This window comes from Arthroderma uncinatum (genome assembly GCF_011692745.1).
Source record: "Arthroderma uncinatum strain CBS 119779 chromosome Unknown scaffold2, whole genome shotgun sequence".
Taxonomy (NCBI): domain Eukaryota; kingdom Fungi; phylum Ascomycota; class Eurotiomycetes; order Onygenales; family Arthrodermataceae; genus Arthroderma; species Arthroderma uncinatum.
The window spans coordinates 3,745,600-3,760,965 of NW_022983864.1; the positions used below are offsets into that span (position 1 = coordinate 3,745,600).

The 15,366-nt window shown below is 51.3% G+C and overlaps 7 protein-coding genes across 7 annotated transcripts; 4 read left to right on the plus strand and 3 right to left on the minus strand.

Moving 5' to 3' along the window:
* Positions 1-781: 781 nt before the first annotated feature.
* On the minus strand, positions 782-2,821 carry GIQ15_03104 (Gamma-glutamyltransferase; the record flags this gene model as incomplete). Its single annotated transcript, XM_033550521.1, has 6 exons — positions 782-1,361; positions 1,422-1,582; positions 1,641-2,217; positions 2,279-2,438; positions 2,506-2,539; positions 2,609-2,821. 6 exons carry the CDS (start codon positions 2,819-2,821, stop codon positions 782-784), a joined length of 1,725 nt encoding a protein of 574 aa, XP_033407682.1.
* Positions 2,822-4,410: 1,589 nt separating this feature from the next.
* On the plus strand, positions 4,411-5,980 carry GIQ15_03105 (proteasome regulatory particle subunit Rpt3; the record flags this gene model as incomplete). Its single annotated transcript, XM_033550522.1, has 6 exons — positions 4,411-4,568; positions 4,625-4,666; positions 4,726-4,824; positions 4,898-5,184; positions 5,244-5,907; positions 5,962-5,980. 6 exons carry the CDS (start codon positions 4,411-4,413, stop codon positions 5,978-5,980), a joined length of 1,269 nt encoding a protein of 422 aa, XP_033407683.1.
* A 382-nt stretch (positions 5,981-6,362) lies between these two features.
* On the plus strand, positions 6,363-7,731 carry GIQ15_03106 (uncharacterized protein; the record flags this gene model as incomplete). The annotated part of the gene is made up of 4 exons (XM_033550523.1): positions 6,363-6,467; positions 6,533-6,686; positions 6,739-7,384; positions 7,443-7,731. 4 exons carry the CDS (start codon positions 6,363-6,365, stop codon positions 7,729-7,731), a joined length of 1,194 nt encoding a protein of 397 aa, XP_033407684.1.
* Positions 7,732-8,757: 1,026 nt separating this feature from the next.
* GIQ15_03107 (RNA polymerase II subunit A C-terminal domain phosphatase) lies at positions 8,758-11,509 on the plus strand (the record flags this gene model as incomplete). The annotated part of the gene is made up of 3 exons (XM_033550524.1): positions 8,758-9,005; positions 9,103-9,189; positions 9,262-11,509. 3 exons carry the CDS (start codon positions 8,758-8,760, stop codon positions 11,507-11,509), a joined length of 2,583 nt encoding a protein of 860 aa, XP_033407685.1.
* Positions 11,510-12,083: 574 nt separating this feature from the next.
* GIQ15_03108 (uncharacterized protein) lies at positions 12,084-12,441 on the plus strand (the record flags this gene model as incomplete). Its single annotated transcript, XM_033550525.1, has 3 exons — positions 12,084-12,144; positions 12,207-12,348; positions 12,411-12,441. 3 exons carry the CDS (start codon positions 12,084-12,086, stop codon positions 12,439-12,441), a joined length of 234 nt encoding a protein of 77 aa, XP_033407686.1.
* Positions 12,442-12,769: 328 nt separating this feature from the next.
* On the minus strand, positions 12,770-13,418 carry GIQ15_03109 (uncharacterized protein; the record flags this gene model as incomplete). Its single annotated transcript, XM_033550526.1, has 3 exons — positions 12,770-12,876; positions 12,928-13,202; positions 13,258-13,418. The coding sequence occupies 3 exons, from the start codon at positions 13,416-13,418 to the stop codon at positions 12,770-12,772; spliced, it is 543 nt and encodes a 180-aa protein (XP_033407687.1).
* A 649-nt stretch (positions 13,419-14,067) lies between these two features.
* Positions 14,068-15,146, minus strand: GIQ15_03110 (arginase; the record flags this gene model as incomplete). Its single annotated transcript, XM_033550527.1, has 3 exons — positions 14,068-14,371; positions 14,419-15,008; positions 15,057-15,146. The coding sequence occupies 3 exons, from the start codon at positions 15,144-15,146 to the stop codon at positions 14,068-14,070; spliced, it is 984 nt and encodes a 327-aa protein (XP_033407688.1).
* Positions 15,147-15,366: the final 220 nt, after the last annotated feature.

The window sequence follows — 15,366 nt, forward strand, 5'->3', positions numbered from 1 at the left end:
GACCCAGCCGTTGCATTGCCGGATAGCCTATTCTAGTTGCATGGTGCCCGTGGAGGTATGGCGTGAGAGGCGACGCTCATTCAATCTCAATATACCACAAGTCGGTCGGATACCACTTGACAATAGAAACCCCCTATACGGCCACAGTTAGGTTGTGGATGGGTCAAAATAAGATACCAAGCTCATCATTTAGTGCATTCAACCACATGCAGAACGCTATGGGTACGCAAAGCAGAAACGAGAAGCAAGATCAAAATAGGACACCTTTTCGTTTTTTCTATCAACAAGCCTGTGATAAGTCTCAACGGTTCATGGTATGACAAATGCCTGGCAGTTTATGTTGCGTTACTGGTGTAGCACTGCTCTAAAGCATGCAAGATCTAGACGATGAAGCCTTGTTAAAGCTTCATCAAAGCACGCGAGCATAACATATCCAAATCCAAACTAGATCACCACCACGCCTCGGCCCGGAACCTTCTTGCTCGTGGAGATATGCAGACCAAAAGCGCGAAGTACTAAGAAAATAAGAAATAAATGGAACATAAATATTCAATCTAGAACGAGTTCAGATCTAAATTTAACTAACTTCTAAATGCTTCTTATCTTAACAAGTTAGCTAGCCTGAACCATCTTGATTGTAAATATCTCTTAGTATGTAGCATAAATTCTTTATCATACCAGCCCTAAGGCCTAAATCATAAACCGAAAGGTAAGAAGGTCATAAAATCCCCAAATCTTAGCGGGGTTACCCAAATCCAAGGCGAATTCTATATCTCAAGGTTTAAACTGCAATTCCTCCCGAGTTAGCCAGTCGTGGCTCTCCAGAGGCTACGAAGGTTCCATTCTTCAGCCTCATAATGGACTCCACCGTACTTCCGGACTTCTCTATGGTGACGTTATGTTTTCGCGATTTCATGAAGTTGACCGTTTCCTGGTCAAACGAAGCTTCCATGAGAACTTCGTTAGGAACAAGCTGGTCGTGTAGTCGTGGAGCTGCTAGAGCCTGTCGAACATTCATCTTCCTGTCCATGACGTTCACAATGCTCTGCAGGGTGCCAGTGATGATCTGGGAACCACCTGCAGCACCACTGATGAAGTAGAGATTTCCTTCCTTGTCGGTGATAATGGTAGGGCAGATGGAGGAGAGTGGTCGCTTGCCGGGGCGGATGAAGTTAGAAGGCGAAGGGATGTAGCCGAATGCGTTACGGCGTCCAGGGATGGAGAAGTCGTCCATCTCGTTGTTCATGATTATACCGGTCTCAGGGACGATAACACGGCTACCGAAGTAGAGGTTGATGGTGGTTGTTAGACTGACAGCCATGCCAGTGTTATCTGCTGTAGAAATGTGGGATGTTCCGGGTCTAGAATGGGCGTGTTAGTTGTCTAGAATGATAGTTGAGAAAATAGGCAAGGTATCATACGTGTTCAAGCTCTCAAGACCCTTGGGGTCATATACTGCTATGCTCTGCGTATAAGCATCGGAGATATTTCGACGATTCTTATCTGCGACCTCCTCGGAGATCATCTTCCTCTGGTACTCAGTCAAGTTCGTAACGAAGAGTGGATCGCCCAGCTCGGTTCTCTGATGCTGGTGTCAGCTACATAAGTCAAACAGATATCTTAGTACGGGTGTATCATACCTGTCCATATCCAAACCGGATGGCCTCGTCCAACCTATGGGTACTAAGCGGGAGAGACCCGCGACTGAAAAAGTTCTTGTATCCATTGACGAGTTTCAGAATACTCAGGAGCACCACTCCGCTGGAGGGAGCAGTAGTGCTGGTGACTTTCATGCCGCGGTATTCGATTTCGGCAGTCGGCCTCCTAGCCACGGTATAGTTCTTAAGATCCGCAAGCGTCATCGTGCCGTTAGCCGCACTCAGTGCATTGATCATGGCTTTCGCCATGGGCCCGGTGTAAAAGGCGTCGGCACCGTATCTCGCGATCTTGTCCAAGGTGTCTCCATATCGTCTGCGAGTAATCAAGTCGCCAACCTGGAGAAGGGTTCCTTGTGGCGCAAAGTCGACAGCCCATGTAGGGTTATCAGAGAGGAAGTCTCCGTTCCTCGTGGCCGTTGCCATGATGCGTGCGAGGTCCTTGGTGACACGGAATCCATCTCGAGCAGTGCGAATGGCGGGTTGCATAACGACGCTCCAGGGCAGTTTGCCATAGTTCTTATGGAGGTACTCTAGTCCACGAACTTCTCCAGGAACACCACTGCATGGGGAATTGGTGTTAACGACCGAACGTCATTTAAATGTTCAAGAATGGTTCGTACCTTGCTAGTCCGCCTCTGGTAGAGCTGTCAGAGCTGTTCTTGAACATGTCCTGGAATGCTGCAGCAGGCGCGGTCTCTCTGAAGTCGATGAACTCGTGGGTTCCATTAGGCGCGCGGATCAGCATGAAGCCTCCACCACCAATGCCACTGTGATACATGGCTGCATAAACGCACGCCTATCAGCCATGGATTTTATATTAATACTCGCGGTTGATTTGGTTACTTACAGGTAACACCGACGCAGAACACAGTAGCAACCATCTATTAGAGAATATCGATTAGCTTCAGGAACAGAAATACTTCCCACAACATAAGAAACGGCCAACTTACGGCGTCTGCAGCATTGCCTCCCAGCTTCAACATATCGGCACCGTACTGACTGCACATGCCATTCTCACTCGCGACAGCTCCCAATCGGCCGTCATGCTTAGCACTTGGCGGGACACTCCGGGAGAACAGCCATGGAGCTGCCTCTGATACCTGTGCAAAGGAAGAGAGCAGGTAGAGTCCCGTACAGAGCAGAGTCATTGCTGCGGGTGCCATCTTGAAGAATTTACTGAAGAGTATTCCCTAGCAAGCAAAAGAGGAAGAACATCACCTGGGCTGCGGGGGAGGGAGGGACATCCCCCGGGATATATATTATATACGTTAAGCGGAAAACCTTGCAGAGCTTCCCGAATTAATAATATTTCCAGTACTATACAATAGCCTTCATCCTACCCCCTGTCCAAATTGATTGGAGCCAGTTGGCCGAATGCAACAGCGGTAAAGCCTGATCAGAATCCATCTCTCTGCTTGCCCTGGGGGTGAAGGTTGACCGGGTGATCACGCAAGAACAAAGCTAGTGTGATCCGAATTCGGTGCTCCACACGAAAAACCGCGGCTCAGCAAGTACTGGAACCGTATATAGCCCTCGGTGCAGCCAATATGCAGGCAGAGGAGGGTGGCACATAACGTTTTCCTTCAATTTGTTACTCCGTACATGCGAAGGATGCAGGCGGGGGTGGTAAGCGTGGATATGGCGTTTGTCTGTCTCCCTGTCCGCCAAAGGGCGTCCCGGCTAAGAGTGCTAGAGAAACTCCACACTCACTGCGCCGAAGTGCCGGGAGCTTCGGCAATGCAGGCTGGAATATTCCTGAAGGCGAGATGGACGTTCCCCATATTGTCAGCAAAGTGGCAGAGGCGGCGGACTAGGCTTCGGTGGGTGCCGCCTGGTCGGCGAGCCGTTGTCGATGTGGAGGCAAGTCATCATCCTCGAGGGTTGTTGACAAGGCGATCCGGAGATGATGCATGCAACTAACTTCCCATCTCGGTCATGCGGGCAGTTCTAGGAGGATAAAATGGTCCACTTGACGTTCGCAGTTCTCGTGGACGATGTTGGCTGATATGGTCTGGACGTATTGTGTAGTCCGAATGATATGAAGTTGTTAGTTGTTGACTGATTCTGATTCTGACTGGCCGTCAAAAAATATTTTTAAACATATTTGGACCGAAGCGTGAGTTGGTTGGTGCAACGCCTTTTTCTGACTTTCTGGGCTTGCACGCGAGATGCGAGGCTTTACCTGGACCATGGATACATATACCAAGAATGCCAGGGCAATGTCAGGGCCATCTAACACAGCATCAGGTTTCTTTTCCTATAGAATACAAGGAGATGGTGACACTCTTTCGATTAATATTTCGTATAGCCATATTCTTCGATTAATCATTTCGTGGAAGAGATGGAAGAGGAGTTGCCACGAACCAGCCTGAGGTCGCCATCATTAGACGAGGAGAGCGTGGCAACCAGCTCTAGACCATTCACCAGCAGAGGCCTGAGCATGTCCGTCCCGATATACAATTTCCATCATACCTATCATAAGCAGGATATATCCCTGACCGTGGCTAAGATGTAGATGTAGATGTAGATGTAGATGTGAAGGAGAAAGGGCTGGAAGGTCAGCCACGTGACCCTTGGCGCGAGTAGAGCTTGAAGCGCGCCAGCAAGACATGAACGAGAGAAGAACAAGGCAAAAGGACGACGAGCTTCAACGCAACCTGGACCTGTACAGCTTCTTCCTGGCCGCCGAAGCTTGCACCACCCACCTAACCGCCAACCTAGATACCTCTCTTGCACATCTGGACCAGCAAGCATGGCAGGCGTCCTCGTCGATATGCCGCTGGGCATTCCCTCAACACTGCCAAAGGCTGCCCTGAACGATGCGATTCCAGACATCGACCCCCTCGAGGGCTCGACGAACGACGATGAGGATGGGTATTCTATCTTGAAAAGATACCAGAGACACCTAGAGTATGTTTGATACCTTATTTGGTCGTCGTGGATGGCGATGCTGACGGGTTGGGCAGGTATATACAGCTACAGGAAGAATACATCAAGGATGAACAGAGGTGAGCAGCGAGATGACCGAGGCGAGTACAGGTGTTCTTGATGCTGATGGTATGGTTAGGAGTCTTAAACGAGAGCTCGTCCGGGCACAGGAGGAGATCAAGCGTATCCAGAGTGTACCCTTGGTAATTGGGCAGTTTATGGAGGCCATCGATCAGAAGTATGCCCCTTTCATGCCTGCATTCCTCACTGCTTGAAAGCCAGTGCTTATTGACCTCTCTCCTGCTTCGCAGTACCGGTATCGTACAGTCTTCGACAGGCTCAAATTATGTCGTTCGTATCCTCTCTACCCTCGATCGAGAGAAGCTGAAGCCTTCCTCCTCCGTTGCTCTCCACCGCCACTCCAACTCCCTCGTCGACATTCTTCCTCCAGAGGCCGACTCATCCATTGCCATGCTCGGAGCGAATGAGAAACCAGACGTCACATATGCCGATGTTGGTGGACTGGACATGCAGAAACAGGAGATCAGAGAGGCCGTCGAGCTTCCGCTCACCCATTTTGATCTTTACAAGCAAATCGGTATTTACACTGTGTCTATATAACCTATTGAGTTCATTCTAATATCATGTTTCCTCTAGGTATCGACCCGCCACGCGGTGTACTGCTATACGGACCCCCAGGTACCGGCAAGACCATGCTGGTCAAGGCCGTCGCCAACAGCACAACCGCCAACTTCATCCGAGTAGTGGGATCCGAGTTCGTGCAGAAATATCTCGGCGAGGGACCCCGAATGGTCCGTGACGTATTCCGAATGGCCCGCGAGAACTCGCCGGCGATTATCTTCATCGACGAGATCGACGCCATCGCCACGAAGCGATTCGACGCCCAGACCGGTGCAGACAGAGAAGTTCAGCGTATCCTCCTCGAGCTGCTCAACCAGATGGACGGATTCGACCAGACCAGCAACGTCAAGGTCATCATGGCCACCAACCGAGCGGACACCCTTGACCCGGCTCTCTTGCGTCCCGGCCGACTTGACCGTAAGATCGAGTTCCCATCGCTGCGAGATCGACGAGAACGACGTCTGATTTTCTCGACTATCGCGGGTAAGATGTCGTTGTCACCGGAGGTTGACCTGGACTCGCTCATCGTCCGTAACGATCCGCTTTCTGGAGCTGTTATCGCGGCCATCATGCAGGAGGCCGGTCTACGTGCCGTGCGCAAGAACAGATACAACATCATCCAGTCCGATCTCGAGGACGCATACTCCAGCCAGGTCAAGGGCGGGCAAGACGCAGACAAGTACGTATCCATTATTCATCTTATTTTCGTCTACCGAGCTAATTCATTGCATAGGTTCGACTTCTACCGCTAAACTTGGGTATGCGACATCTAGACCATAGCCTTGCCGATGCTGTACCATTAGAGAGTTAATCCAAGGAGTTCTCCGTATCCTAGCAACCACAGTAAAGTAATACGTAGCTATCTGGGCCTGTAGAGCATCCGTTCCTGATGCGCGTCCACGTCATAGACGGAGGCTGGCTGCCTGGGGTGCTCACGTGAGCAGCGTCATCGGCCCGCCAGGTCCCCCAGCAAGCGCCAACCTCCAACCTCGTCTTGCTTCTCATCCTTCTTCTCCCTCCCTTCTCCTCCATCTCCCTTCCATCTCACCGTCATCTCGTCCATCTCGTTACCATCGATAGCTCCATCAAGAACAGCCTCATCACCGTCTAGCGCTACTGACCTCTTGAGCCACTATGAAGGGCTCACTCTTGCTCGCAGGTGCTGCCCTGCTGGGCTGTACCTCTGCCAGTAAGGTGCACAGCTTGAAGCTCAAGAAGATACCCCTCAAGGAGCAGCTTGTACGTATATTCATGTTCACAGATAGCTCTGTCTTGCGCCGTGGTATTGACCTGTGTATCTGCAGGAACACGCCGACATCGACGTCCAGGTCAAGGCTCTCGGCCAGAAGTACATGGGAATCCGACCAGGACAGCATGAGCAGCAGATGTTCAAGCAGAACCCCATCCAAGCTGAAGCAGGCCACAACGTCCTCATCGACAACTTCATGAACGCTCAGTGTATGTTCTTTTCCTCGTCTTTGACCAAAACATGTTGCTGACCCCGAACTAGACTTCTCCGAGATATCCATCGGAACTCCCCCACAGACCTTCAAGGTTGTCCTTGACACCGGAAGCTCCAATCTCTGGGTTCCAGGCGCGGACTGCACGTCCATCGCTTGTTTCCTTCACACCAAGTACGATTCCTCTGCTTCGTCCACCTTCACGAAGAACGGCACCAGCTTCGCCATTCGCTATGGCTCCGGCAGTCTAGAGGGCTTCGTCTCTCAGGACAATGTCCAGATCGGTGACTTGAAGATCAAGGACCAGCTCTTTGCCGAGGCTACCAGCGAGCCCGGCCTTGCTTTCGCCTTCGGTCGTTTCGATGGCATTCTTGGTCTCGGTTATAACACCATCGCCGTCAACGGCATCACTCCTCCATTCTACAAGATGGTCGAGCAGAAGCTGGTTGATGAACCCGTCTTCAGCTTCTACCTGGCCGACGAAAACGGCCAGTCCGTCGTCACCTTTGGAGGTGTGGACAAGAGCCACTACACTGGCGAGATGACCACCATCCCACTCCGCCGTAAGGCCTACTGGGAAGTTGAGCTCAACTCCATCGCCCTCGGCAAGGACAAGGCCGAGTTGGATAACACCGGAGTCATCCTCGACACCGGCACTTCCCTCATTGCCCTGCCTTCTGAGCTTGCTGAGATGATGTAAGTTTCTTTCCCTTCGATTTTTCCAAGTTGAACTTCTCTAACTCAAATGATATAGCAACACTCAAATTGGTGCCAAAAAGTCCTGGAACGGTCAATACACCCTCGACTGTTCCAAGAAGGCTTCTCTTCCCGAGGTCACCTTCACTCTCTCTGGCCATGAGTTCACCATCAGCGCCAACGACTACATCTTGGAAATTTCCGGCACCTGTATCAGCAGCTTCATGGGCATGGACTTCCCCGCTCCCGTTGGACCACTTGCCATCCTTGGTGACTCTTTCTTGAGACGCTATTACACCGTCTATGACATGGGCAAGAACACCGTTGGCCTCGCAAAGGCCAAGTAAATGCCAGCCACCCCCCTGATTTCTGGCTTTTTAGAATACGGGGTATGACCTCTCGTGGCTGGCGTCGTACCTAATGCTGTTCAGTGCTATATTATGGATCGATCTGATTTTTTCCCCTCCCTGAAGCATCTCTTCCAGACATCTCTACAGATTCAAGGCGGATGTGGACTTAGCATAATGAATGCCCGGAGGAAGTAGCTAGGTTGAGATATTATGTTCGGTTAACGTTTATCCTTGCCACGGGCATGTTTTTACACCCAGAACCAGCTCTTAGAGCGCCTGCTATTGTTATTACTACTATTATTATTACTGCCTGCTGTCGCCTAGCAATAATCCAGAGCTGTTTTAAACGGGAGTACTATGTAGCCATCCATGTCGTCCTGTCATCCTGCCATCCTGCATCCATGTACTCCGTACAAGGCATAAGTATCTCTGTGACAGGAGACTGTGACGCAAAACCGCATCTTGCGGTTGATCTGATCGCGCCAACCTTAAATAGCGCTGTCTGGCTCGCCATCCCGAACGCCCGCAAACGCAACACTTGCTCCTACACACCCCAAAAAACAACAAGGACTAACTACGAACCCTCAGCTACACGCCAGAAGAAGCAATATCGACTCCACGATCCTCCCGTACCAGGCACCGGCCCTTCGACAGCTCTACTGCGCATGACGTCGCCGTGCTCCTCGCGACTCCATTGCCGACCATACCAATCGATGCAACGGCCCAACAGCACCCCAAGGCTCGCTGCTCCCATTCACTAAACTTATACATCCAAGCTACAGTGACTCGATCCGAGCATCCAGACAATCAGCCGGCGAGGATACATATTCCTTCCATTCACTCTGACGCGGCCGTCGTTCTGGATTATGGCCGCCTAAATACCGCGAAGCCTACCTATTCATCCGTCGAACAACCCACCGAACTGTCGCGACATACGCAATCTAGCGCATTGCTACATCTCCGTCTTTGCTACCGAACTCTTTCTCTACTATATTCCCGATCTACTCCTCCGCAAGCCTAGGCATGCAACTGAAACTATCTACCAGCCTCTACTACCCCATCACCGTCACAGAACTGCTGAAGAAGACTGGCGATGAAGTGAACCAAGGAGATGGATTGTTCGCGTATTTTTATCGCACGACTGTGACGGAGGGTGATGGGCTGGGTAATAAGGTGGACGTGGTGAGGACGTTTCCCACGAGGTTCGAGAGTACGGTGGATGGGACCTTGATGGAATGGAAGGTTCGGAAGGGACAGGTTATTGAGGCGCCGTAAGTTGTTCTCTTTACTCCTTCTTGAGCTTCAAGTTGAGCTCTATGACCGATAGATGACCGTTATCTGGCTGCTGACGACGATCTCGTTGTGTAGGATTACTATTGCTGAGATAGATGAACCCTGTGCTCACGAAGTACAGTTTGGAGGGATGTGTGCCAATTGCGGCAAGGATATGACTCAGTAAGCTATTCCATGCCCTTGATATGGTGATATTGATACGCTCAATGCTTACCGTTCGATTCTACATCATAGTGCAAGCTATAACACCGATGTCCCCGACTCGCAGCGAGCGCCTATTCGCATGGTACACGACAACTCTGCCTTGACTGTCAGCGAGAGCGAAGCTACACGGGTAGAAGAGGACGCCAAACGGAGGCTTCTCTCGTCAAGGCGGCTCTCGCTGGTCGTGGACTTGGATCAGACCATCATCCACGCCACCGTGGACCCGACAGTAGCTGAATGGCAGCAAGATAAGGATAACCCCAACCACGATGCTGTTAAGGATGTGCGGTGTTTCCAGCTAGTCGACGATGGGCCTGGCATGAGAGGCTGCTGGTACTATATCAAACTACGCCCCGGACTAGAGGAGTTTCTGAAAATCATCTCCAGCCTCTACGAGCTTCACATCTACACTATGGGAACGCGAGCGTACGCCCTGAACGTCGCTAACATCGTCGATCCGGACCGGAAGATCTTTGGAGATAGAATCCTCAGTCGTGACGAGAGTGGGAGTCTTACAGCGAAGAACCTCCATCGATTATTCCCCGTCGACACCAAGATGGTTGTCATCATCGATGATAGAGGAGATGTGTGGAAGTGGAGCGAGAACTTGATAAAAGTTACACCTTACGATTTCTTCGTTGGTATTGGTGATATCAACTCGAGCTTCCTGCCGAAGAAACAAGAGCTCAAAGCGAAGCCAAAGCCTGGAGCAAAGGCCAAAAAACTGATACCCGCAGCCGCTGAAGGAACCGCGAAACCAGAAGCCAATGGATCAAAACCCGAAACCGCCGAGTCCGCCGACCCTGATTCAAAAGACTCCGAGGTATCTACTCTCGAGCAGCTAGTAACGATGGGAGGGGACAACCCCGTCTTGCTCCAGGAACAAGCAAACCAGCAGGAAGAGGAGATTGCACACCAGGTGGAGGAACGTCCTTTGCTCCAAAAACAGAAGCTCTTAGATGCCGAGGATGAAGCGGCCGAAACACAACAAAGTACAGAAAATGGCGACTCATCCAGTGACGAGTCTCAAGAGTCAATAAAACATCATCGCCACCATCTACTTGAAGACAACGATGGCGAACTTCCACTCCTCCAAGAACGACTTCGGCTAATACACCAACGTTTCTTCGACGAGTATGACCGAAAACGCACTCAGGCTCTCGGTGGTAGGGTAACGGCTCTGAAGGGCCAGCGTGCGCCCGCCAAAGACAAGGCAATCGACCTACAGATAGTCCCGGACGTCAAGATTCTAATGCCACAGATTAAGCGGGCAGCACTTGACTCTGTCGTCTTGGTATTTTCAGGTGTCTTGCCGCTCGGGACAGACACACAGAACGCTGATATCTCATTATGGGCTAAAAGTTTCGGCGCCACGATCACCTCGAAGATTAACTCGCGCACAACACATCTCGTCGCTGGAAGGAATCGAACTGCCAAAGTGCGGGAAGCGACTCGATATCCAAAACTCAAGATAGTCACTGTCCAATGGCTCGTTGAATGTATGACTCAGTGGAAGCGGCTGGACGAAGAACCGTATCTTGTCCCCGTACACCCAGACGATAGAGGTGAACCCATTGGCTCAGCTGAGGATTCGCCAGACGGGAAGGAAAATGCAGACGACTCCTTTCCCTCGTCCTCAGAAGACGATTCTACTCCGGCGACTGACGAAGAGGGCGATGATTCACGATCAAAGGCAGCTAGAAAGCGAAGAAACTCTGACGAAGAGATCCGTATATCAACCGGCCTCACCGATCATTCACAACTCGGCTACGATGAACAAGAGCAAGCAACCGTGCATGATGAGCTTAAAGAATTTCTCGGCAGTGACAACGAAGACAGCGAAAGTGACAGCGACTTTTCCATGCTATTCCCCGACAAGAAGCGGAAGAGGGAAACGACAGAAGAGCCAGAGGGCGGTAGTGAACAGGGAGCTACCGAAGAAGACACAGGCACCGAAGGTAGCGGCTCGCGTCTATCTCAGAAAATCAAGCGATCTCACGAACGAACCACGGGCCTAAAAGAGGTTTCTACAGCGTCGCCAGCCATTTCTATTACAGAGCCACAACCCGACCTGACCACCGATGTGGAAATGGAGATAGGAAAGGAGGTACTGACAGGAGACAAACCTGAGGTCGAACCGAGATATAAAGATCTAGATCCCGACGTGGACGATCCTGAAGACGACGAGGATGCGCTTGAACGGGAGATGTTGGCTGCATTTGACGATGATCAGGATTGGGATGAGGAGGCTTCCCAGGACGAAGAAGATGCCAACTAGCACAATCTCGCCCATCTACTCTTCCAAGTTCCAACGCCATCTATTCTATATTGGCATACTTGTCCCAAATCCATCTGTCAGCTGATCTTCTAAGCATAGCGAGGCGTTGTAAAATGTTTCTAGCCTGTGAATTTACATTGAGCCTTTCTTTCGCCCTGGCAGTCTAGCCTCTCTACTGGCGTCTACTTTTCCGATCTATACTCCGTCTTCTTTGTCCCTTTGTCTCCGGATGGCTGCATGATAGGATATATACCTCTTCGCCTTCTAGATACAGTTCGAGACCATATTACTCACCATGTACCCTGCGTCCATAGTTGGCGGGATCTTGTACAATACGCGAAAGTCCAACCAGTGCAAATAGTCCTTTACTTAATTCCACCTTTTAAGCCTTCCGTGACGTCACGAACAAGCTAGCTAGATGATTGGAAGCTGTGGCGAGCAGTTTGCTTCCCCTCCTCTAAGACCGTAGAACAGAATATATAGAAAGCATCTATCTCCCAGCAATCACTAGAAGCTATTCCATCGCATAAACTGCACACCAGCTATACAGCATCAAGTCAAATAAGCTGAAATCATGAACAACCAGCCCGGTGGAGGCCAGCCTAGTGGAGAAGGCAAAGATTATCTTGATAAAGGTATGAGAGGCCCTGATTCCGGAAAGCTTGGAAGTGATGATTCCAGGTTCGCGGAAGATTAGCTGACGCCTCGGGCCGGGTGGATGTAGCTCTTGACGCGGCCGAGAAGAAATTCGGCAAGGGGAAGATCGATCCCAACAAGTCGAGGGGGATAAATGAGAAGATTACGGATTTTGCGAGAACGACGTTTGAAAAGATGACTGGGTGAGTGATGCGATGGTGGTGGACATACGGTAGATGGCAGACTAATGGATGTTGCCGTGTAGGAAGAAAGTGCCCAAGAAGTTTTCCAATTAGTGGTGTCTTTCAATATGTATTCGTTGAATTATGATAGCTCGGTGAATTGATGAATCGGTCGTTGGTTAAATCTATCGCATAGTATATACAGTATCCCACAATGAAGCACTCTTAAAGCACTCCCTATAACACCGTCCGTCCCTAAATCGCAAGAAGAAAAAACAACGCCATCGTAAGATTCTAATACCCGTTAACAGTTCACGTCACGCATTACGCTCATAAGATATCCCAGATGCTAGCGCCGGTGAAAATGCAACCCTGTTTAAAGTTGGGTATCTTGTAAAAAATGGAAAGTGATAGAATGGGAAATGAAGACGCAAGGGGGTCCTTATTTCAGGAAGAACCCTCTGCGGACCTGGAAGGAAATGATCAACATCCAGATGTAGAAGACGGTGCTGACGAGTTCGAATGCGAATGCCGTTTTCCAGCAATTACCTAGACATGTCAATGAAGAAACGCGCAACAAGAAGAAGAAGATCGACGTACATATGGTTATCTGTGTCAGCCATGCGAGGGTGTTGATGCTGGGACCCTTGGAGGGCATATTGACGACGTAACTCTGGCAGTTTGAGTTGACGTTTGCAGCCGTGCCGTAGAGCTCGATGGAGGTGCCGATGAGACCCGTCAGCCAGAGCACGAAGAGCACGAAACATCCCAGTATTATGATATCGGGCAGCAGCATGCCTCGCTGTATGAGGAAGAGCATGAAGAAGACGAATAGCAGGCCTAGTCCGGCGGTAGCGACCATGAACGGGAATACCCTATATCATACACTGTTAGAAAGGTCAATTGTATGAAGAATGAAGGATAGCTCACCATGGCGTCGAGACGGATAGCTGTGTCTGGACGAAGAGAAACCAGCTGAATATGCCCAGGCAGGTAGTAGATGAGGCAAGGTTGACGAGCAGCCAGACGTGTAGACGGATCTCTGGCCATCGGAACCGCTGAATGACTGTATATCCTGATGAGGACGTCATGGTATCAATATCAGTCGTGTGTAGTCGTATGTAGTCGTAGAGATGTGCGTATGTGAGCTTGTAGAGCTTTGTTTACTCCGTCGACGGGAGATATAGACCTGCACAGCAGTCTGATCGAGTCGCTCTCGTGTGCGACTTTACACAGTGAAGCGTCCGCTCTCTCCCATGAGACGAGGCTCGGGTAGATGCAGCGCTGTTCCAATCTGCGTTGGCCACGAGTTGTTCTCGTTGTTCTCGTCTTCGTCTTTCGTTGTCTTTCGTTGCTGGGGTGTTTACCGTCTCACTCTCTCTCTCACTCTCTCTCACTCACAGCTGTCGACTTTCACTATCGACTCGACTATCGACTCACTATCGACGGGTCTCTGTAGGCACAATAGGCGGGTAAGCTATAGCTAGAAAATGGATGGGAGCTGTGGCTCGGGCAAGTAAATATTTAAGGTGGGCAAGCGGGTGGCTGGGCGAGTAGCTAAAAAGTGGTGGCAGGATCACCACGTCAACGCGTTTCACCTTACACCACATAGAAGATACAGCAGAAGTTACGGGTTACGATAGAAAGGGTTAAAGGACAGTAAAGGGTAATATGGCTGACTGCTGCTATATATACATCGTCTATTCTAGGTATCATGATTCGTGTCGCTAAAGCCGATGTCTACAAAAGGGTGTCACCGAGGGCACAGCGGACGAGAGAGCAGCCGGCGCGGACGGTCTCGCTGGCGCCCATGGAGGCAAGGCTGGGGTTGACCTCGACCAGGTCCATGGCGATCAGGTTGCCGGTTGCGTGGACACACTCGGCGATGTAGTCGCCCTCGCGCAGGGTGAGGCCGCCGCGGACGGGCGTACCGGTGCTGGGAGCCCACTGGGGGTCGAGGGCGTCGACGTCGAAGGAGAGATGGATGGGCGTGTCGGTGCCGATGTGAGCGAGCGCCATCTCGACGACGCGGCCGATTCCGTATCTACATCATTAGTATAGGAAGAGAAGTGAAGAGAAGTGAAGACATACCGGTCGACGTCGTGCATGCTAAAGGCCTTGATGCCGTTCTCTCGCAGCGTCTTCTTCTCGGCGCGGTCGACGTCTCTCAAACCGATATAGACCAGCTTGCTGGTAGAGATCAGGTTGTCCTCCTTCAGCCAGCCGAAGACGTCCTCCTTCTCCTCCTTCGCCAGCCCCGTCAGGAAGGATAGAGGCATGCCGTGGACGTTGCCGCTATCACTCTCCTCCGGGCGGTTGAGGTCAGCGTGCGCATCGACCCAGATGACGGCCATCTCACGCCCGAGACGCTCGCGTATGGCCTTTGCCGTGCCCGAGACGGTGCCGATGGCGATGGAGTGGTCGCCGCCGAGGGTGAGGACCATCTTGCCCTCCTTTGCGTGCTCGTAGACCTGGCTGCTGATCTTGCGGGTGACGGCGCTGACGGTGCGAGGCTTGATCATGTTGCGGTATCTGGGGTCGTCGGCCTCAGCGGGCTTGACGTCGGCGTAGTCGTGCACTTTGCTGTCGAAGTCGACCTTGTAGCCGAGCTCGTCGCGGACCTGGTCGAGCAGGCCGGCTTCGAGGAGGGCCGTTGGGCCTGCGTCCACGCCGGCTTTGGGCTAACATCGTTAATATATAGAGAGGCCGATATATAGAGGGAGACATACCTGGCCATCGGAGAAGCCCACGGCGACGACACCAAGGTCGGCCGGCCGCGAGAGGAACTTTTGGGTGATGCTGGTGGTGGGGGACGTCATTTTGATACTTGATAATAGTCTAAGATAGAAAATACGAACGAGAGAAGACTACGACTACAGACGCTTTATATAGGGAGAGAAAAGTCATCGAAGGGCGCGCTTGCTGGTTGGTCCCTGTGGGATTCCGGCTCCAAATGCTCTTAGGGGCGACGACTTCCCCTAAGTACAGCTTTTGGAGAGGGCCCGCTCTTCACGGGTATTCGTCGGATATTACAGACAT